The sequence below is a fragment of the Neovison vison genome, chromosome 7 (assembly GCF_020171115.1).
Source record: "Neovison vison isolate M4711 chromosome 7, ASM_NN_V1, whole genome shotgun sequence".
Lineage (NCBI taxonomy): Eukaryota > Metazoa > Chordata > Mammalia > Carnivora > Mustelidae > Neogale > Neogale vison.
In genome coordinates this window covers 54878502-54902327 of record NC_058097.1, presented here as the reverse complement: position 1 = coordinate 54902327, position 23826 = coordinate 54878502, and the positions used below count along the sequence as shown (strand labels likewise).

At 40.9% G+C, this 23826-nt stretch overlaps 1 protein-coding gene across 4 annotated transcripts; it reads left to right on the top strand.

Moving 5' to 3' along the window:
- Positions 1-238: 238 nt before the first annotated feature.
- Positions 239-17466, top strand: LOC122911980 (zinc finger protein 234-like). 4 transcript variants are annotated; one of them, XM_044257200.1, is made up of 5 exons: positions 239-324; positions 4330-4423; positions 6472-6598; positions 7358-7450; positions 15807-17466. In XM_044257200.1, the coding sequence occupies exons 2-5, from the start codon at positions 4409-4411 to the stop codon at positions 17198-17200; spliced, it is 1629 nt and encodes a 542-aa protein (XP_044113135.1). In that variant the 5' UTR covers positions 239-324; positions 4330-4408; the 3' UTR covers positions 17201-17466. The 4 variants fall into 4 exon arrangements, with proteins under 4 accessions (XP_044113135.1, XP_044113137.1, XP_044113138.1 ...); XM_044257202.1 differs by lacking the exon at positions 4330-4423; XM_044257203.1 differs by lacking the exons at positions 239-324; positions 4330-4423 and adding an exon at positions 1350-1388.
- The last annotated feature ends 6360 nt before the right edge of the window (positions 17467-23826 follow it).

Here is a 23826-nt window from a genome sequence, read left to right as displayed (position 1 = left end):
TGTGAGAATGCACGTTATCGCCCAAGAACTGGACAACACGAACTTAGCCCCATTACCATTGTGGAAACCGTAGTACCCCATCTCCCAAAAATCGCAAGCACTTCCGGCCAAGGAGGATGGGAAAGGGGGACAGTGTTCTCCGGCTTTCTGGGAAATGTAGTCCGTCAGTTATGTAGAGACTCGGCTACTTCCGCAAGGCGGCCGGGAAAGAGGAATTCTGGGTAGTAGAGCTCCGGCGCAGCCTGGGGACGGGACGGTCTCAGGCACTTCCGCTCAGGTGGCCCGGTTGTTGCGGGTTCCGTTGCGGGCTTTCCTGTGGTTATGGTGAGTGCGTTCTGGATTCGGAACCCTCCTGAACTTCCCCGGGTGCCAGTACCACTGGTCACTGTTTTGGGTAAAGAGCTCCGCGCGCGAGAGGGGGCTTGAGGGCTGGAGTGACGTTCCCCTCCAGGAACCCTCTTGGCGTTTGGGGCGGTTGAGCAGCTTATGGCCTGGCGGAGGGGCTCCCCAGACCGCACACCTTTCCCTCGCTCAGCCCTTTTCGCGCGGTTGGACATTGGGCCACTTACTTAAATTTCCTTGGCTCTAGTGGGGGCGTGTGTGTGTGTGTGTTTATAGTTGATGTTTTCTGTAAAATTGGGGTGACATCCTACCTTCCTATAATCCAGTGGTTTGAGAATCAAACGAGATGGTAGGAATAAAAATCATAAGGACAGTTCCTGCTCCGTGGTGAATAGTGGTCTCTTGGTATTAGACTCTTGAATTTTGTTAAGTGCTCAGTAACCAGACGGCCACCAATATCGTGTCTGCAAGGAGTCCTGGCACTTCTTTTTGATCCCTCTTGGAAGCCTGATCGTCCCGAACCCCTTCTGAGGTTACTCCTGTGAAAGTTAAATAAAAGTAAACCAGCTTTAGAGTGGAGTCACAGGCTGGCAGGGGAAAGCCCTCCTGCCCTACCCTCACTCTTGCCAGTTGCAGACCCACTTGGAAGAGGCCACTTGATACTATTTTAGCTCTTAGTTACTATCCAGAGGGAGGAAGAACGGCTTTCCTGCCCCTGCGTCCTCCCAGCCAATGAGAAATTGTCAAAACTCAGCCAGTGAAGAGCCACTATACTTCCAAGCCGCAGTTCACTCCTTTGGACTTTTGTGTTTAGGACAGCATTCTCAATTTCTCCCTTTCCCCTATAAAGGAGGGTTTCTCTCCTTTGTTCTGTGGACTTGCCGTATCTTGCTTGTTCTGTTTTGCAGTTCTCTGCTGTTCCAGTAAAACAACTGGCAGTTTTATTTTGAAGGTTAACCCTCCCAAACCGTTTCCAGCTGGAAAGGAGGAGGGGCAGGGTGGGGACAGATTATCTCCGATTTCTCTGGGACAAAGACAGAATTATGGTATTTCAGAGCCTCCTTTCTTTCCTTGGCCTTTATCTCAAAAAAGACTGCATTTCTTGTTGCACTGTTGTCAATAAGTAGTTATGTCTGAAAATTGCTGATATTCTTGCAATATTTATGAGTTGAAAATACCAAGGCCTCGCTGCTGTCAGCTGTCAACTGTTCTTGCACTTTTTTTCCTTCACACATCTCTTTTTTCCCCCCAAAGAATTAGAGATTGTGCTGTAGACAATCCTTCTTTTTCCCTAAATGTTTGCATTGTTAACAAAAATTGAGTAAATTTCAGGACTTAATTGACTTTATTAAATGATTCATAAACTGGGCAGCATCCCATAAAGCAAGTAGAAGGCAGCTCCCAGGAGTTGTACAAAATGGAAGGTTTTTGTAGGAAGGAGGATGGGGCAGGGAAATTATTAGCAAGAGAAAAGAAAGGATTGTTTTAGGCAAGGTCACTTTCCCTTGGAGGGAAAAGCAAAGGATCTTATGCAGATTACCTCATCTTGAAGGCGTGGGGAAGGCCTGGGTGTTAGATTAACTTCTTAGGTGCTTATCAGGAAATTCCTGAGTGACTGGTTAAGACCGTGTTTCTGGGGGGAGGTTGAAATTGCAATTAGGTTAGGCGTTAAGCCCTGGTGGGTGACTTGGTCTAAGTGATGCCATTTTAGTCCTGTGTTTTTCCTTTGAACAGTGTTTACTTTCTAGGAATCAGGATAATCTCTTCTATAATCACAGTATCTAGATCAAAGTCAGAAAATTACATTGTTAATCTGCTGTTATCTGACCCTCATTCCATACTTAAATGTGTTCTGTTTTTCATTTAAATTTCAATTAAAATCCTTTTATCCTTTATGTTTCCCCCTGATTAAGGCCATTCCTTTCTGTTTACCCCTGAATAAAGCCATTTTTGTGGGCTGCCTTTTGCTGTCATGTTTTCTGTTGTGTCCTTTAATCCAAAATGATTCCTCCTCCTCCATTATTTAGTTCGTGATGTTTTTGTTCATGATGTGGAGGCAAAAAATATCAGAGAAAGTCCATCTTTTGAGTTTTATGTGATAGACTTCACAGTTTGCGGATTATGTGTTGTTGGCAGCAATTCCACAGAGCTGGTGAGGTGGCCTTTTTAGTCAGCATAACAGGAGCTGAAGGACGTATTTTGGTTTTTATATTGGTGACGCCAATTTTGTTCACTTAGCGAAGGAGAGCTCTGTGCCATTTTACCACTGAAGTCACTGTTGATTTTTGTGATTTAAGTTTCCTGTGGGCAGACATGTTTTATTAGCGGGCTTCCTGTTGTATAGATCACCATCTGCTTTCCTCCTGCTTCTTTTTTCATTCCTTCAAATATACATTCTATACAGACTCTGAGTCCAGAGGTTTGTTAATTTAAATGAGATGTTGCTTATCAGACCATGCTCTGTTTTATATGTCAAAATTTTCCCTTTGCATGTGTGCAATTGAGTGCTTTTTGTAACATTGAGTGGTGCAGCTGTCACCATAATTCAATTTTAGAGCATTTTCATTCTTATAGTAAGACCCCTTGTTACCATTTGTATTTAATCCGTGTTCTCAACATCCCCAGACAACCACTAACTTCTTTTCTGTCTCTATATTATGAACCCTTTATTTATTTATTTATTTATTTTAAATATTTTATTTATTTATTTGTCAGAGAGAGTGAGCACAGGCAGACAGAGTGGCAGGCAGAAGCAGAGGGAGAAGCAGGCTCCCCACCGGGCAAGGAGCCTGATGCGGGACTCTATCCCAGGACGCTGGGATCATGACCTGAGCCAAAGGCAGCAGCCTAACCAACTGAGCCACCCAGGCATCCCTGAACCCTTGATTTAAATGGCATCATACAAGATGTGGTCTTTTGTGACTGGCTTCGTTCACTTCTGTTATTTTCAAGGTTCATCCCTGTTGTACACATCATAATTTTATTCCTTTTTATTGCCCATTAGTATTTCGGTGTGGACATACCACACTTTGTCCATTCACCCATGCGTGGACATCTTGGTTTCTAGTCTGGGGTTCCTATAAATAACAGTTTTATAAATACATTAAGAACTCATTTTTGTTTGGAGATAGGTTTTCATTTCTCTTGGATGGATACCAAGGAGTAGAGTTGCTTGGCTGACTGGTAGCTTCTGGTTTAACTTTTTGACAAACAGCCAAAACTTCCAGATTGGCCTCAGCATACTGTCCCCATCCACCCCGCCCCTAGAATCTTGTGTTTCTTAATAGATACTAGAAACCAATGTCGTTATTGTTTGGGAAAGTGGCTGTCCATAACAATTTAAAAATTACCGCTAAGGTAACACAGTGTAAGGGAAGACAATGTGGCAGAGTTGACTGGTTTGTCAGAGGTTCCGGTACCCTGCGATGTCTTTTGGTAGAAATCACATGTATAAGAGCAATTCCATACTGCAGAGTGTCATCTTTTTTTTTTTTTTTTTTTTTTTTAACCAGAGCTACAAAAATGAGAAACCCTGATTATATTCAAAGTGTTGTCCAGCTCTCAACAGTTCCATGAGTTAGAAAAGTTAGAAATATTATTGTCCCAGTTGTACAGATGGCAAAATTGAGGAAAAGAGATGTTATTAATTTGCCCAAGATGATAAAATTAGTGAGAGGCGGAGGTAAGATTTGAGCCCAGATATTGTTGCCCCAGAGAGGTAATTCTTGCTCGACTCATTATGTTGTCTCAGTTTCCATCATATTAGCATCTGAACTGCTACCTTGATAGCCACAAGATAGCACAAGGCAACACACAGCAACAGTGTGTGTGTTGTGTAGGAATGAAGTAGCCATGCCATGACTGGCTCCTCCCGCTGTGGACAGCAGCCACCGGAAGGAAGGGGCTCCTTGGCTAATTCACAGTAAACATTCATGTAGGCGAGCATCATCCCTGGGCACCTATTCATGTCCTTTTCTGCCTTTCCAGACATGACCAGGCACACGTTTGCCTTGCCAGGACTTCGTATTCTGGGAATCTGTACCTCTCCAGAAGTAGGAAGAAAAAAATGACCACATTCAAGGTGCATATGGCTTGCCTTTCTTGCTGTTAAAATTCCATTTCACTACTCAAAATGTTACATGTTGGGGCACCTGAGTGGCTTGGTTGCCTAAGTGTTCCACTCTTTGGTTTCAGCTCAGGTCATGATCTCAGGGTCCTGAGATTGAGCCCTGCTTTGGACATGTGCTCAGCCAGGAGCCTCCTTAGGATTCTCTCTTTCCTTCTCTGCTCCTCCCTACAGCTCGCTTTCTCTCTCTCTCAAAAAAAAAATTTTTTTTTTTTACATATTATTTTCATTTCTTGGGGTGACTCTGGGAGAACACCAGGCTAAATGACCTGTTTATTCTGTATTTGTTTTTAGCATTTGTCTTATTTTGTCATTATTCATTTTATTTAAAAAAAAGGTGCGTGATGAGCACTGGGTGTTATACACACCTAGTGAATCATTGAGCACTGCATCAAAAACTAATGATGTATTATATGTTGGTTAATTGAATATAATAAAAAAATTAAAATATATATAAAAAAGTAAAACTAAATGTGGACTAATTAATAGGAAAGCCCAGTTTTCCTGCTTGCTTCACCACTGACACATCGACTATTTTTTATTTTCTCGTACTCTTTCTCGTGTATATTCACATTTATTAATATTCATGATATATATCTAATATTGACTTGTGCTTCTTCATTTAACATTATAGAACATTTGTTATTTGTGGTTATATCACATTCCTATTAAATTGATATGATTTTTAATTTTTAACTACCTGCTGCTTAGGTGGCTTAGGAGTCTGTTTGAAGCAATACTGAGGTGATAATTTTCCTACCTGCAGTCTTTTTCTGCAAAAAAAAAAAAATCACTTCTCCAAATAAGCTACCTATTTTTTCTCCTCAGTGTACCAGGAGCTCAATAATGAAAAAGTATATTTGACACATGCAGCGTTAGAGTTTTGAAAGTTAGAATATTCAAATACGGCACATAGACTCTTAATCTCACAAAACAAATGGAGGGTTGCAGGGGCGGGGGGAGGGAGAGGGTGGTGGAGATTGGGAAGGGTATGTGCTATGGTGAGTGCTGTGAAGTGTAAACCTGGCGATTCACAGACCTGAACCCAGGGGCTAATAATATGTTATATGTCAATAAAAAATAAAAAATTTTTTAAATAAAATCTCTCTTAAAAAAATATTCAAATACTGCACAGCACAGTAGGCTCTAACTGCCGCTTTATGCAAATCTCGGAGATTTTCACACAGGAAGAGCAGGCTTCTGTCTGTCTTATGTCCGAGTCATACCCTACATGTCACTTAACTGATCTACTTTTATTTCATCATGTATTAGTTTTTTCAAAGTAATGTATAACCTCAGGTTTGTGTGTATGTGCATACACACAGACTTCATTTTTTAGGGAAGTTTAACATTCACAGTCAAATCCAGAAAGTACAGAGATTTCTCACCCTGCCCCTACACACCTACAAACTCTCCCATTGTCAACCTCCACCATCAGAGGAGTACACTTGTAAGAGTGGGTGAACCTCTCTCCGCACATCATTATCACACAGAGTCCATAGATTACTGTAGGATTCACTCTTGATGTTGTTTTCTGTTGGTTTGGACAACTTTGTAATGATGTGGCCCCACCATTATAGTACCCTACATAGTACTTTCATTGCCTTAAAAACCCTCAGTGTTCCACCTGCTTATCCTTCCCTTCCCCAAACCCTTGCCAACTACTGATCTTTTAGACTCCACAGTTTGTAGTCTCCATAGTTTTGCCTTTTCCAGAATGTCATATGGTTGGATTCAAACAGTATATAGCCTTTCAGATTGACTTCTTTAACTTAGTCATATGAATTTAAGGTTAACTCCATGTCTTAGCATGGCTTGATAGCTCTTTTTTTTTTTTTTTAAATCCTTAAATTATACTCTGGTCTGGATATACAGTTTATCCACTTACCACCTAAGGGACATCTTGGTTGCCTTCTTATATATAAGAAGATATATCCCTCAGTGCTGTCCCTCTCAGTGAAGGTTGGTTGTAAGATTGAGACGACACGTGCTTGGTGTTGTAGGAGATGGTGACGTTCAAGGATGTGGCAGTGGTCTTCACCGAGGAGGAGCTGGGGCTGCTGGACCCCTCCCAGAGGAAGCTGTACCGAGACGTGATGCTGGAGAACTTCGGGAACCTGGTCTCTGTGGGTGAGGACACGAGCCCTCTGTAACTGAATGTTAGTTCCAAGAATGGCTTCATATCCTTGGGTTTTCAAGGTTTTGGGGCCCTTGAACTGGTTCTGTGAGTTTGGGGATCTGACTTCCCTAATATATCTGGGACTCGCAGAGAGCATTGTTTTTTTACCAACAGATCTTTATTTTGTTTTAGAAATGTAAATGGATAGTATACAGCTCTACCTTACCTATTTCTGATCCTATCATGAGTTACAAAACTAGTGCAGTGAGTCCTGTTAGCAGCTTTTTTTTTTTTTTTAAAGATTTTATTTATTTATTTGTCAGAGAGAGAGGGAGCGAGAGCGAGCACAGGCAGACAGAGAGGCAGGCAGAGGCAGAGGGAGAAGCAGGCTCCCTGCCGAGCAAGGAGCCCGATGCGGGACTCGATCCCAGGACGCTGGGATCATGACCTGAGCCGAAGGCAGCTGCTTAACCAACTGAGCCACCCAGGCGTCCCCTGTTAGCAGCTTTTAATGAAATAAACAAATTAGGTAGTAGCAATCCTTCTCACACTCTTCCAAAAAAAATCAAAGAAGAGTAATTACTTCCTAACAGATTCTATGTACATATAGGAGACTTGGCAAATGATATTTCCTCCAGTGGGTCATGAAAACAAATGTGTGAAAAACATTGCTTCTGGTTGTTTGAAGAATAGGAAGTAGGAACCCCATTTTCCAGTGAATCTTATCTAGAACGTGTTGACTTTAAGCATATGACTTTGTGCGCTCCCAGGGCATCAACCATTCAAACGAGATGGAGTCCACTTGGTAAGAGAAGAAAAGTTTGGGATGATGAAGTTAGCAACCCAAAGAAAAGGCATTTCAGGTAAGAACCAGGTAACCATGAGTCTTGGAGGCAACTCTCCAGTCTGTTTGATATTTCTCCGTGCTTATTTCGATTACCTTGTTCTAAATTGCCAAACCTCTTTCCTGGGTTATCACAACAGCCTCTGTGTGGGTTGTCCTGCTCCCACCCTTCCCATCCTACATCTGTTTTCACAGAGTAGCCAAAGGGATCCTTAGGTAATGTAATTGACATTGACATTGCTCTGGTCAAAAATCCATTATGGCTGGGTGCCTGGGTGGCTCAGTCGGTTAAGCATCTGCATCTCAGGTCATGGTCTCAGTGTCCTGGGATTGAGCCCCATGTTGGTCTCCCTGCTCAGCCGGGAGTCTGCTTCTCCCTCTCCCTTTTCCCACCCCCACCACCACCACTTGTGCTCCGTTTCTCTGTCTCTCAAATAAATAAATAAAATCTTAAAAAAAAAAAAAATCCATTATGGCTTCTTTTTTCCCCCCTGCCTTCCAGTTAAAACCACTTAAAGTGGCTCCTGGAGTCCCCCAGAGTCTGCTCTGCATCCGCAATCCCTCTTGTTTGAATACATCTTCTGTCCTCTCTCTCTTATTCCATTTTTATTTTTCTTTCAAGGTTTTTTTGTTTTGTTTTTGTTTTTTTTTTTAAGTTATCTCTACAACCACCGTGGGGCTTGAACTTATGACCTCAAGATCAAGAGTTGCAGCCAGCCAGGTGCCCCTCTCGCTCCATTTTTCCACCCGTGTTGTTCTCCCTGCTGTTACTCAGACCTGCCAAGGATACTGTATATCGCCTATTGCTGCCTTATCAAATTACTATGAATATAGCAGACTAATCAATAAACTTTTAGTGTATTTTTGTCGTTCAGGTATGAGCTCTGACATATCTCACTGGGATAATACCAAGGTGTCTACAAGGCTGCATTCCTTCCTGTCTCTTACCTTTCCAGACCCTTACGATGACATTGCTTCCTCCCAGACAATCCAGAATGTTCTTTCTGTTTTTCTGATCAGCTGATTAGCACCTTTCATTGCCTCTGCAACCCAATTAATATAACATAACATGTTCACAGGTTCTGGGGATTGGACATGGACATCTTCCTGGAACCATTATTAAGTCTGTTACAGAAGCTTCTCCCTCGGGCTCCTTTACTTCTTCATTCTGCCAGGAATATTCTTTCACCAAAAATCTTACTGGTTCATCTCTTCCTCATCCAGGTCTTTGCTGGGTTTTAATACCATGCATGACGCAGGCCTTCTAACATTCTGTGTAAAATACAATGCATATGTCCCTCCTCTTGCCTTCTGTTGTGTCTCACGTGCTTTTGTTTACCTCTCACTTCTCTCTCCCCAGTGGGTATAATCTGCAGGAGGAGAATTTTAATTGTTTTGATTATTGATGTGTCCTCGGTGCCTAGGCCAGCAGATGCATGCAGCAGATACCTATAACTATTTATTGACTTTGCGAATGAATTCATGGATAGGAGAATTTAACTGTATTTCTTGCTGTTGGTGATGCAGAACAGTTAATTTTTCTGAATGCTTAGTATAGGCTTTTATTTTTATTTTTTTATAATTTTTAAAATTAACATATAATATATTATTAGCCCCAGAGGTACAGGTCTCTGTTATTACAGGCTTTTAAATTTATTTCACAGCTCACTAAAAGTCTTTAGTTTGCACCTTGAAAAAACGGATGCAAAAAAGACCAGGTTATCTATGTGCCAAGTTTTCCCACCCTGTTTTCAAAGAAGCAGCCCGGAAGCCTTGTGAGAAAACAGGACATAGTCTTTCTTTTCACCATTCCATGACTCATGGCAATCACTAATAAGTGACCATAAACCAGAGTGAATTGAAGATATTGAGGAATGTTACTTGTCCTCAAATGGCTGCCTATATAATTTCTACTTCTTTAGATGACTTGGAGTGTGGCTGTGCGTGCCCACACCAGAGAACATCCTTTTCCCTGTGGCTTTCCTTTTGTAGTTGTTTCTGGGAAGAAAAACCTTTTTTTTTTTTTTTTAACGTTTTAATGTACAGTGTTACAGTAGTTTCAGGTGTACAATATCGTGATTCAGCACTTCTGTACATCACTCAGTGCTCATCACAAGGGCCCTCCTTAGTCCCCATCATGCTTTTCACATACACACACCCACCTCCCCTCTGGTCACCGTTAAGTTCTCTATAGTTTCTTGGTTTGTCTCTTTTTGGTTTTTTTCCCCTTTGATCATTTGTCGTCTTTCTTCAGTTCTGTGTATGAGTGAATTTATATGGTACTTGTCTTTCTCTGACTTACTTTACTTAACGTTATACTCTCTAAATCCATTCATGTCATTGCAGATGGCAAGATTTCATTCTTTTTGGTGGCAGAATAATACTCCATTGTATATATCTATCCACCACATCTTCTTTATCTGTTCCTCGATCTATGGACACTTGGGCTGCTTCCAGGGATGCCTGTATCCCTTTGAATCAGTGTTTTACTATTCTTTGGGTAAATACCCAATACTGTGGTTGCTGGGTGGTAGTATAGTTGTATTTTTAACTTTTTCAGGAACCTCCATACTGTTTTCCACAATGACTGCACCAGTTTGCATTCCTACCAACAGTGCGATAGGGTTCCTTTTTCTCCACATCCTTGCTGGCACTTGTTTCTTGTGTTTTTTATTTTTTTTTTATTTTATTTTATTTTATTTTTTCTTGTGTTTTTTATTTTAGCCATTCTGACAGGTATTGTGAAAGGGGTTGCATTAAATGTGTAGATTTCTTTTTCTTTTTTTTTTTTTCTTTTTTTTTTTTTTTTTAAAGATTTTATTTTTATTTATTTGACAGAGAGAAATCACAAGTAGGCAGAGAGGCAGGCAGAGAGAGAGAGGGGGAAGCAGGCTCCCTGCCGAGCAGAGAGCCCGATGCGGGACTCGATCCCAGGACTCTGAGATCACGACCCGAGCCGAAGGCAGCGGCCTAACCCACTGAGCTATTTATTTATTTGACAGAGAGAGATCACAAGTAGGCAGAGAGGCAGGCAGAGAGAGAGAGAGAGGAGGAAGCAGGCTCCCTGCTGAGCAGAGAGCCTGATGCGGGACTCCATCTCAGGACCCTGAGATCATGACCTGAGCCCAAGGCAGCGGCTTAACCCACTGAGCCACCCAGGTCCCCCTAAATGTGTAGATTTCTTTGGGCAATATAGACACTTTAATAATATTTGTTCTTCCAATCTGTGACCATGGAATGTCTTTCCATTTCTTTGCATCATCTTCAGTTTCTTTTATCAGTGTTTTATAGTTTTCAGAGTACAGGTCTTTCACCTCTTCGGTTAGCTTTATTTATTTTATCTCATTATTTTATTTATTTATTTATTTATTATTTTATCTCATTATTTTTGGTGCAGTTGTAAATGAGATTGATTCCTTAATTTCTAACTCTGCTGCTTCATTATTGGTGTGTAGAAACACAACACATTTCTGTACATTGATTTTGTATCCTATGACTTTACTGAATTAATTTAATTCAGCAAATTTAATTAATATCAGTTCTAGCAGTTTTTTGGTGGAGACGTTCAGGTTTTCTATATATAGTATCATGTCATCTGGAAATGGCAAATGTTTTACTTTTTCCTTACGAATTTGGATGCCTTTTATTTCTTTTTGTTACTTCCTGAAGCTAGGTCTTCCAGTACAATGTTAAATAACAGTAGTGGGAGTGGATATTCCTGTCTTATTCTTTTTTTTTTTTTTTTGTAAGATTTTATTTATTTATTTGACAGAGAGAGAGAGATCACAAGTAGGCAGAGAGCAGGCAGAGAGAGAGGGGAGGAAGCAGGCTCCCTGCAGAGCAGAGAGCCCAACGCGGGGCTCGATCCCAGGACCCTGGGACCATGACCTGAGCCGAAGGCAGAGGTTTTAACCCACTGAGCCACCCAGGCGCCCCTCCTGTCTTATTCTGACTGTAGAGGAAAAAGCTCTCAGGTTTTTCCCTTTGTGGATGATACCTGTGGGTTTTTCATATATGGCCTTAATGTTGCCTTTAAACCTACTTTGCTGAGGGTTTTTACCATGAGTGGATGTTGTACTTTGCCAAATGCTTTTTCCACATCTATTCAGACAACCATATATGGTTCTTATCCTTTCTCTTATTGATGTGATGTACCATGTTGAATGATTTGCAAATATTGAACCACCCTGGGAACCCCAGAATAAATCCCACTTGATTGTGGTGAATGATGTATTTAATATGTTGTCAGATTTGCTAGTATTTTGTTTAGGATTTTTGCATCTGTGATCATCAAAGATAGTGACCTGTGGTAGTTCTCTCTCTCTCTCTCTCTCTTTTTTTTTTTTTTTTTTTTGGTGGGGTGTTTATCTGGTTTTGGTGTCAGGGTAATACTGTCCTCATAGAGTGAATTTGGAAGTTTTCTTCCCTTTTCTATTATTTGGGATAGTATGGTTTGGCAGAATTCGCCTGTGAAGCCATTTGGTGCTGGACTTTCATTTGTTGGGGCTTTTTAGGTCACTGATTCAATTTCTTTGCTGATAATTGGTATTTTCGAATGTTCTGTTTCTTCCTTTTTCAGTTTTGGTAGGTTATATGTTCCTAGGGATTTATCCATTTTCTTCTAAACTGTCCAATTTGTTGGCATGTAGTTTTTCACAATACTCTCTTGTAATTACTTGTATTTCTGTGGTTGGTTATTTCTCTTCTGTCATTCGTGATTGTATTTACTTGGGTTCTTTCTCTTTTTCTCCTCATAAGTCTAGCTAGAGCTTAATTAGTTTTAATGATTTTTTCCCAAAGAATCCATTCTTGATTTCATTAATCTGTTGTTTCTATATCATTTATTTCTGCTCTAATCTTTACTTACTTTCTTCTGCTGGTTTTAGGTTTTGTTTGTTGTTCCTTTTCTAGGTCCTTTAGGTATAAAGTTAGGTTGTTTGAGATTTTTCTTACTTCTTGAGGTCAGCCTGTAGTGCTATTAAACTTCCCTCTTAGAACTGCTTTTTCTGGGCATATGGGTGGCTCAGTCGGTTAAGCATGTGCCTTTGGCTCAGATGGTCATTCCAGCAACCGGGGATTGAGTCCCACATGGGGCTCCCTGCTAAGTGCGGAGCCTGCTTCTCCCTTTCCTTCTGCCCCTCCCCCCTGCTTATGCTTGCGCGCTCTCTCTCTCTCTCTCAAATAAATAAATAAATAAAATCTTTTTAAAAATGAATCACTTTTTCTGCATCCCAAAGGTTTTGGACTGTTGTGTTTTCATTTATTTCCATGTACTTTTTATTTCTTCTTGTGTTTCTTGGTGGGTCCATTAATTATGTACTAGCATGTTATTTAACATGCGTGTATTTGTGGTCTTTCCAGATTTTTCTCTTGTGGTTGACCTCTAGTTTCATATCATCGTGCTCAGAAAAGATGCATTGTATGACTTTGATCTTTTTAATTTGTTGATGCTTGTTTTGTGGCCTAATACGTGATCTGTTCTGGACAGTGTTCCATGTACACTTGAAAGAATGTGTATTCTTCTGTTTTAGGATGTTCTTAGTATGTCTGTTTTTTTTTTTTTTACCTTAGTATGTCTGTTAAATCCATCTGTCTCAGTGAGTCATTCAAAGCCATTGTTTCCTTGTTTATTTTCTGTTTAGATGATGTGTCCATTGATGTAAGTGAGGTGTTAAAGTCCTCTGCTATTTTTTTTAAAGATTTTTATTTATGTATTTGAGAGAGAGAGAGAGTGTGTGTGTGTGTGTGTGTGTGTGTGTGTGCAAAAGCAGGCAGAGGCACACACACTCCGCTGAGCAGGGAGCCTGATGCAGGACTTGATCCCAGGGTTGACCTGACCCAAAGGCAGAAGCTTAATTGACTGGGCCACCAGGTGCCCCAAAGAAAACTATTTTAAAGGGATAGTTAAATACAGCCATAAACTAGTATCTACCAAGAGGTACACACTCACCTATTGGTGATTTTCCAAGTTTTTATCCTTAGAACTTCTTTACATTTGAACAAATAGTTTAATGAAAGACTTGCTGAGTTCTTGAACTAAGTTTTCAGACCTTTTAGAACACAAGCCCTACTAGGAAATACTTCTTTCAGTGTATCCAAAAGAAATATCGGGGAGCCTGGGTGGCTCAGTCAGTTAAGCGTCAGCCTTCGACTCAGGTCATGATCCCAGGATCCTGGGATCGAGCCCCACTTCAGACCCGTTGCTCAGTGGGGAGCCTGCTTCTCCCTGGCCTGCCATTCCCCCTACTGGTGCTTGCTCTCTATCTCTCTCGCTCACTCTGTCTGTCAAATAAATAAACAAAATCTTAAAAAAAAAAAGAAAAAAAATCACGCGTATGTAGATTTATATGGATGACTGTGTAAGACAATTCATGGAGTCGCTCCACTTCGTCAGTAATGACACTCAGAGAGTTACTGTCCCTTTTTCCTAAATGCTTATTGCATGATTTTAAGTTTATTTTACAGCTGACTAAAAGGCTGCAGTTTTCAATTAGAAAGACTGTGGTAAAACCCTAACTTCTCTACATTCAAAGATTTCTCACACTCTGTTTTGAATGAGAGACTCCAGAAGCCTCAGAAGAAACCAGTTCATAAACTTCATGTAGTCTTTTCACCCCTCCTGGTTCTTGTCACCTTTGATTCTTTTATCAGGAATACCGACCTCCTTGTGGGTATTCTGCCTTCACAGGAAAACTGCAGTTTCCTCTCCCTTTTTAATTTCAGCTCAGGTCATGATCCCAGCATCCTGGGATCGAGTCCTGCATTGGGCTTCTTGCTCAGCAGAAAGCCCGCTTCTCCCTCTGCCTGCAGTTCCCCCTGCTTGTGCTCTTGCTTTCTTCTTTCTCTCTCTGGAAATAAATGAATAAAATGTTAATTTCAGATATCCTAATTAAGTTTCTGTGTGTATTAACACAGGAAAATGAGATGAATTACACACATTGTGTAGAATTTGCAGAAATACTTAGAATATATAGCTATAATCAGTTCTGGGTGCTTGATACATAGGATTGAAAATTGTTCAAGCAACTACAAAGTTTAGAGGGAAAGTTTACATGGATTTCCTGGCACTCAACACCAACTACAGGTTTGAGAGGATCCCAAAATTGCCTTCAGATTAAAATAATTTTCTTTTCTTTCTTTTTTTTTTTTTTTTAAAAGATTTTATTTATTTATTTGACAGAGAGCGATCACAAGTAGATGGAGAGGCAGGCAGAGAGAGAGAGAGAGAGAGGGAAGCAGGCTCCCTGCTGAGCAGAGAGCCCGATGCGGGACTTGATCCCAGGACCCTGAGATCATGACCTGAGCCGAAGGCAGTAGCTTAACCCACTGAGCCACCCAGGTGCCCCCAGATTAAAATAATTTTCTAAAGGGACTGGCAGAATTCATGAATACTGTTTTACTCACAGCTGGCGTTTATTACAGGGAAGGATACACCTTACACTCAAGCAAGAAAAAAAGTACTTGAGAGGGAGTTTAGAGAAGTGCCAGATGCAGAGTTTTCTTTGGTTTCTTTCCGTTGGGTCAGGGGTGTGTTACTTTGTTACTTTGCAAAATGAAGGTGTACAGTTATACCCAGGATGTTACCAATTAGGGAAACTCACCTGATCCTGTGTCCAGAGTAATTATTGGAGCTCTGTCATTTGACCAGAATAGACTGAATGGTTTCATATGGTTTTTCTCAGTCCTTCGGTTCACACCACCAGGTGATTGAAAGCCCCACCTAAAATCATAGTCTTGGTGTTTCTGGTATGGTCCGCCTCATCCCTAAATCATATTGTTAAACTGTCTAATGTGATTAAAAACCCTGTGGCACTCCTTTGAGGCATGACATGCCAGGGGCTTAGAACTGTCTCTCACATGTTAAGGACAAAGGCCTTCACTGTGTATATAATTTACTTACCCCATAATTTATTATTTAAGAATTTATTTCTGTGCTCAGTTAGTTGTTTCTGACTCTGTATCAGCTCAGGTCTCGATTTCAGGGTGGTGGGTTCAAGCCATCCTGGGCATGGAGGGTTTTGTTTTGTTTTTATACTAAGTGTTTACACTGATTTATGAAATTCAATAGAAACAGCAAAATTAACCTATATCATGGTCATTTTTGTTATTAAGTTTTTGATTTCTAATTTGTATATCACATATGAGGCTTGGAGTGATTCTAAATTTGTTTCATTGATGCTTAGTGCATAGGAGCCTACTGGACTACCTCTTGGTTTGTGTAGGCATTTAAACCAGAGACCATGATATACACTAGAAGGATGTAGGGATTCTGTCCTGGTTTCATTAAAGTCCCATGCTCTTTGCCAACTGCTAAATGGTTGAAGACACTGAACAAAGCTTTCATTTGTCCACATCTGCATTCTCTGTCATTTTAGGAGACAAAGTCCAACATGAGGTGGAGACTATTGCTAAAGCAGAACCACACGAAGAACTTTCCTCCTGGCAAATCTGGCAACAGATTGCTAAAGACTTAGCCCGGTATCAAGACTCCATGATAAAGAGTTCTCAATTCTACAAACAACATGATTTACCTGGCCAGGTTGGGGCAGGATTGCCTGTGACTCACTCAGGCCAGAAAACTTACCAGGGAAATGGGTGTAAAAAATTCTTCAGTGATATCTCCAACTGTGATCTTCAACAGTTAAACTCAAGAGCGAAGTCTCATACATGTCGTGAGTGTGGGAAATGCTTCTTTTATAGCTCAGCACTTCGTATTCATCAGAGAGTTCACCTGGGAGAGAGGCAGTATCGGTGTGATGAATGTGGTAAGGAATTCAGTCAGAGCTCACATCTGCAAACTCATCAGAAAGTCCACACCATAGGGAAGCCATTCAAATGTGAAGAATGTGGGAAAGGCTTCAGTCGTAAATCAGAACTTAGTAATCATTGCAGGTTACACTCGGGAGAGAAACTTTATAAGTGTAAGGGATGCGGGAAGGCCTTCATTAATGCTTGTCATCTTCAGGACCATCAGAGAATCCACACTGGGGAGAAGCCATTTAAGTGTGATATCTGTGGTAAGAGCTTTCGTCGTAGATCGGCACTTAATAGTCATTGTGTAGTCCACACAGGAGAAAAACCATACAGATGTGAGGATTGTGGAAAGTCCTATACTTGGCGTTCACGTCTTCGTATCCATAAGAAAGTCCACATGGGACAGAAGCCACACAAATGTGAGGAATGTGGAAAGAGCTTCTTTTCTAGGACACATCTTTATTACCACCGGAGGTTCCACACAGAGGAGAAACCCTATCATTGTAAAGAATGTGGGAAGAGCTTCAGATGGGTTTCCCCTCTTTTGACACATCAGCGAGTCCACAGTGGAGAAAAACCATTCAAATGTGAAGAGTGTGGGAAGGGATTTGGTCAGAAATCATGCCTGCAAGCTCATCAGAAAGTCCACACCAGAGAAAAACCATACAAATGTGAGGAGTGTGGGAAGGGCTACAAGACAAGCTTGGATCTTGATGTGCACCAGAGTGTGCATATGGGAGAGAACCCATACACCTGTAGGGCATGTGGTAAGCACTTCACTAGGACCTCAAATCTTAAAGTTCATCAGAGAGTCCATACTGGAGAGAAACCATACAAATGTAATGTGTGTGGTAAGGTCTTCAGTCAATCTGGACATCTAAAATCTCATCAGAGAGTTCACACAGGGGAGAAACCTTACAAGTGTAAGATATGTGGTAAGCAGTTCAGTTCAAGTTCATATGTTAAAATTCATCACAGAATCCATGCTGGTGATAAATTTCATCCAGTCTCATAGGAGAACAGTAAAGTGAATGTTTCATCCATAGCTGAATATATCTCGGTGATCTCAAGATCACACAAAGGGTGCAATGAGGGCTTTAGTTAAGGCCTTAGCAGTTGAAATTATCACTCAAGAAACAGGCTGTTGAAATAATCTTTCCTTAAGCACTTAATCAAACTCTAATGGATATTAAAATTGATGTCTCCTGGAATATAATCTTCATGAGGGCAAGAAGTTTATTTGCTGCTGAATTTATATAATAAACATTGAGTAGCACTCTGTATGTGCACTTGGTACTTGTTTGTTAAATGAATCAAAGGGAAGAGAGAGACTTAGGGAAGGTGGCAGAGTAGGAGGACCCTAAGCTTGACTTCTTTCATAGATACAGCTAGACAACACATCAGTGTAAGTGACCCAGAAATTGGCCTGAAGCCTGGCACAACAAACTCATGAGCTAAAGGTAGAGAAGAGGCAATATCAAAGAAGGCAGGCAGGGCAAAGGTGCAGTTTGAGAGTGAAACAGACTGTGTCCATCTGTGGTGGGGACAGAGCCAGTGGTGGGGAGAAGGCAAAAAACACATTATCACAGGGAAGACAAATTCCCGTAACATTTGGCTTTGAAAGTGAGAGGGGCCAAATGCCATGAGTTCTTACAACCAGTGGGACTTAAGCCTGGAATTTCAGTTTCTGTGGGCTGGGCTCTAGAAGAGCATGGCAACTAACCAGTGGAGATATAGCCAGGAATCAGCAGTTTGAAAACGTCAGGGGCGCCTGGGTGGCTCAGGGGGTTAAGCCGCTGCCTTCGGCTCAGGTCATGATCTCAGGGTCCTGGGATCGAGTCCTGCATCGGGCGCTCTGCTCGGCGGGGAGCCTGCTTCCCTCTCTCTCTGCCTCTCCATCTACTTGTGATTTCTCTCTGTCAGATAAATAAATTAAAAATCTTTAAAAAAAAAAAAAGAAGAAAACGTCAGGGGCACACGAGAGAGAAAGTGACTTAATTCATCTCTGAGCATGGCCCGGAGAGGCAAAGATCATGGGGACACCCCTCCAGGAATAAAGGAGTTGGTAAGCCCCATTTCCCTCCCAGGCCCCCCAGCATAAACACATGGCTACCTGCTTACAAGTTCGGTAAGGAGCAGCACCAGCACTCCTTACCTAACTTGCTTACACCGAGCCCTACCCACTGTGGTCCAGTGGATCTGCCTTTCCCAGGCACACTTGCTTCAGTCCTGGCTCTGCAAGCCCCTTCCCCTGGAAGAGTAGAGCAAATTCCACTAACACCTCATCTGCCGACCTGCATGTTTTATGGGATCACATCCCGAGGTGGCAGTGGCAAGCAGGTCTCTTCACATGTAGACCAACCCACATTAGGATGTGCCTCAGCCAGCTGAAGACCACACACTGCCCACAACAGGCAAAGGGAGCCTCCGCAGATGACCAGACTGAAGGAAAAGGCAGCCAGGACCCAACAGCAGGCATAGGCAACACACTTAGGAGACATGCCCTAAAGCGACAGTTCCCAGGGAACAGGAGACTCCATGAGGCCATTACCTCCAAGGGCCAAGAGACATAACACTTGAATAAGACACCGAAATAGAGACAAAATGAGGAGAGTTGGCATATCACCCAAATGAAAAATGACCAAACCACAGAAAAAGACAAAGCAGATGTAAGTAATAATGCCAGAGAATGTAAAGTAATGTTCATAAAGATACTGAACTTGAGAAGAGTGAAAGACATCAGTGAGACCCTACCACAGAGATTAAAAAGACCCAATCAGAGATGAACACAATAAATTAAAACACTTGATGGCATAAATAGACTAGATGACACAGAAGAATGATTAATGATCTGCAAGACAGAGTAATGAAAAGTAATCAAGCTGAGCAAATGAGCGGGGAAAATTATCCAAATAATTAGGGAACTCTGACTCCATCAAGCATAATAACATTTGCTTTGAAGGGATCCCAGAAGAAGAGAGAGAAAAGGAAGCAAAAAGTTTACATGAAGAAATAGCTGAAAACTTCCTTTTTGTGGGGAAGGAAACAGCCAGATCCAGGAGGCACAGAGAACACTCCAAAAATCAGCCCAGGAAGGTCCACACAAGACACATAGTTCTGGAAAACGGCAGAGAGTAGTGGTAAAGGGAGAAGATGCAATATTTAAAAATTGTATCTGTAAACGGAAGCCAGCAAAAAAAAAAAAAATTCAGAGAAACAAATAGGAATTGAAATGCAGAAATGCACAGTACTGCATTCCACAGCATTATTTTGATAGTATCCTATTGCATTTGGCTCCTGGCATACACTTGGCCTCTATTCTGTGGTTGGTTATTTTCTGTGTCTTGATCTCATGTTCCATTGGTTTGTACAGTAGAAATTCAACTCTCTTGTGGCTTTTCTCATTGCAGACTGAAACAATTTTAACTTTGTAATAACTGGCCATTGCACATAGCTTAACTGGACTTTCTCAACAGTGTTAAGGCAAGGGTTCAAAGTAACATTAGAAGTGTCAGATTTAGTAATGATAAAATTTTCTTAATTTTGAGTTCATCATTGATTTTCAAATTTCTGCATTTCTACATTTGATCTTAGCCAAAAGACCAAGAAGCAATCAACTTTCTGCACTTCTGTGTGATCTTTTATATGATTGTCTTCTAATTGTAGCATTTTTAAAAAATAAAACTTCTCTGGTAGAAGGTATGCCAGATTTGAAGGACATTTAGCGTGTCAGCTTCCCATATTCTCCCTCATCCCCATGAAATAAATAATAGAAAAAATTGGGGATTTGGTGGTTTCATCAAATATATTAATTGTACAGAAATGACAGATAACATGTTATTCTTGCTTGGTGACAATACATATCTTTTGAAAAGGAGTATATAGCAGAATGTGAACATGTAACTGTGACGGAAATCAAACTAGGAACATATGATTATGAGATTCAAACAATGGAAAGATGAAAACCACATTGATAATACTGCAGGGTTGTTTTTTTTTTTTCAGCATAACAGTATTCCTTGTTTTTGCACTACACCCAGTGCTCCATGCAATCTGTGCCCTCTCCAATCCCCACCACCTGGTTCCCCCAACCTCCCACCCCCCGCCGCTTCAAACCCCTCAGATTGTTTTTCAGAGTCAGTTTTTAAAATGGAAATAACAAATGTTCACAATAAGAATTTGTTTCAATTTCATATGTTCCCGCAATAACATGGGGACATTAAAGTAATGGACATGTAATATTAGAAGAACATAATACAGACTTTGTGAAATCAGACCATAGTCTTCATAGTATAATAAAATTCATAACTCTCGTGTATATGTGTGTGTTTTGTGTATATCTATACATAATGTGGAAGTTGATACTTAGTAATATTCTCTGGCAAGGAGTATCTCCAGCAGACTCCACACTAGAGCGCAGAGCTAAATGCCGAGATTGATCCCATGACCCTGAGATCATGACCTGAGCTGAAACTCAGATTTGGACACTTAACTGACTAAGCCACCCAGGCGCCCCTCTATTATGTTTTTATTTCTCAGCATCAGTTTGATCAAACTAGTAAATTTTGTGCAATAGTATTTGAAAAATTATTTATATGAGCCCCTTACAGTTAAAGTCACCTAATTAAGATTGCTTTACATTATCATATAACAGATAAGATTAAAATTAAGGACTAGGACTCAAGCAGTATTCAGAAATTTTTGCTTTGAATACAGCGATAAAGTAATGATTATGATTAACCGTCTTTGTAGTTAATGCACAATATGCATCTTGAGGCATAAGCCAGGGAGCAGAAACAAATACTGAAGATAGTAGTAACGTGGTTATATGGTGGGGGTTAAAAGAAATGATTTGAAGAAAAAACGCATGGGTAGAGATCATAACATAGTAGCCAAACCTTTAAGAAGAAAGAGCAGTTTTGTATGCCTTTTCACTCTTCTTGGACACCATGGTGATATTTTAAGTGTATTGACTAAAGAGCTTTACTTACAAAGTATATCTAGTAGATTCATTTTTTTTTAAGATTTTAATGAAATGGAGTTAAGTCTTCCCAAATCCATGTTCCCCGACACCAGCCAAATCCAGGCTTGCAAGCAGGCCTAAGTAAGGATCCCTGTCTCAGAACTGCTATATTAACTTTCCTCCATACATGATATACAGAAATCTATGGCCCATAATTTTTTTCTCCTTTTAAAATGTCATCAAATACTAGTAAGTCATCACCAAGGTAGTGATTTGTAACAAATCTCACCAGATCAAGCCAAAAGTACTTAACTCAAAACTGGAAAGACTACAGGTGGGGCTTACACCTAACTGTGTTGCAGGGGTCCTCAAGGTGGTCCCAGCTAGTGACAACCCGAGACTGGCTGGCGTGTGTTCATGTTCGTGTCTCCCAAAGTGGGAGGCCGAGCCTCCCAACCACACTCAGTGGTAAATGCTTAGATTTGTATCTAGTTCCAGAGCTTTTGTGAGCTCATCCAGCTTCACTCCCACTTGTCACCATGGACTTCACTTTTCTTATGTGGTCCCTATGGATATCCTTATCTTAGCTTTGAACTTACCTACATTTGATGGGGATTGTTTGAGGTCATTATCCTTTCTCTGTGTTTAAAAAGGAGAGGCTTTCCAAGTCATTAACATCTAACTATATTGGTAGGATATCCATTTAAAGATCTGAGTCCAAAAAAAAAAAAAAAATCTGAGTCCGGTACCACAATATCTCCTGATTATTTGACACACTGTGACTGATTCTAAAGTTATCAGAACCTCTGCCTTACTCATCTGAGACTGACATTTTGGTACATATGCCATGTCTTACCACAAATTAATTCTCGAAAGATTTGTTCAAACTATAAATACTTTCATATCTTTTTACTGACAGGACTAATGCCTGGACATTGTAAAGAAGCCCATCAACAGAGGACAGTCAAAAGAAGAAAACAGGAATTAGTAGGAACTCACCACTATTAATATTTTGATGAGCATTCTTCAGTACCTCTAGGCATACAAGTAAGAGTTGTATAGAATTTTACAAACTAAGAACCTAATGCATACTATTTTCTTTCCCTTTAAAAAAATATTTTATTTGGGACGCCTGGGTGGCTCAGTTGGTTAAGCGGCTGCCTTCTGCTCGGGTCACGATCCCCGCGTCCTGGGATCGAGTCCCACATCCGGCTCCTTGCTCCGCGGGGAGCCTGCTTCTCCCTCTGACTCTGCCTTCCACTCTGTCTGCCTGTGCTCGCTCTCGCTCGCGCTCTCTCTGACAAATAAATAAATAAAATCTTAAAAAATATATATATTATTTATTTATTTATTTGACAGAGATTGCAAGTAGGCAGAGAGGCGGCAGAGAGGCGGCAGAGGGGGGAGCACTTGATCTCAGAACCCTGGGATCATGAATGAGCTGAAGGCAGACACTTTAACCCACTGCACCACCCAAGTGCCCCAATGCATACTATTTTCTATTTAGAGTTTTTCACTAAATTCAAATAATTCTTGAAGGTCACTTCAATAAATTGACCTACAACCTCATTTCTAGTACCTAAACAGTATTCTGGCTTACCAACTATCATTTTTTTCCCTAACTGGTTTCTTGTTGCTGAAGACCTGTGTGATGGTCAATTTTATGTGGCAGCTCACCTTGACTACAGTCCCCAGTTATTCTGTCAAAGTACTAGGTTTTAGGAAGGTGTTTTGTAGATGTGATTGAAGTTCAGAATCAATTGACTTTGACTAGGGTGTAGTACCCTAGATAATTTGGGTTAGCCTGATTCAACAAGTTGAAAGTCCTTAAGAGCAGAGCAGAGCTGAAATTTCCCTGTAAGAGACCATTATTCTGCCTGTTGGTAGCATCTTTAGTTTGTGCCCAGGAGGTCCATTTTGGCCTTCCTGATGTCCTGTCCTAGGGATTTTTACTTTGCCAAGCCAACCCCACAATCTAGTGAGCCAGATTCTTGGAATAAATCTCTTATATTACTTCCTAATAATTCTTTTTCTTTGGTTGAATCTTTTTGAAAAAAAGATTTTTGTTCCAAGAATGGTTCTGGAGGAACAGAATGTGTTTTATTTTAAATATTTTATTCATTTGTTTGACAGAGAAAGAGCAAGAGAGAGAGAGAGAGAGAGCACACAGCAGGCAGAGCAGCAGGCAGAGAGAAAAGCAGGCTATCCACTGAGCAGAGAGCCTGACATGGGGCTTGACCCCAGGACTTTGGGATCACAACCCAAGCCTAAGGCAGCTGCTTAGCTGACTGAGTCACCCAGACACCCCTAGAGAAACAAAATCTTTAGAAGAAATTTTCTGAATTGTGTTTTCTAGAATTCATTCTTGAATCTTAATAGATACAAAGGCACTAATGACTCTACTTCCAATGCAAAATAGGGCACTTGCCATGGTGTGACATAACAAACATGTATGAAATACACATTTGATACTCTTAAGGAAATAACTATTGAAGACCTCAGAACGTATCAGTCACATTAAAGAGTATAAGGGGTTTGCTCCTAACTATGTTGGACAAAGCGGGGGGAAAAAAGAGCACACGGCTTCAAATTCCAGCTCAACTATTAATGACTTGAATGTTTCAAGTCATGCACTGGCTTCTTGAACTTTCCTTGCACATTGAAATAAAGTTCTCAGA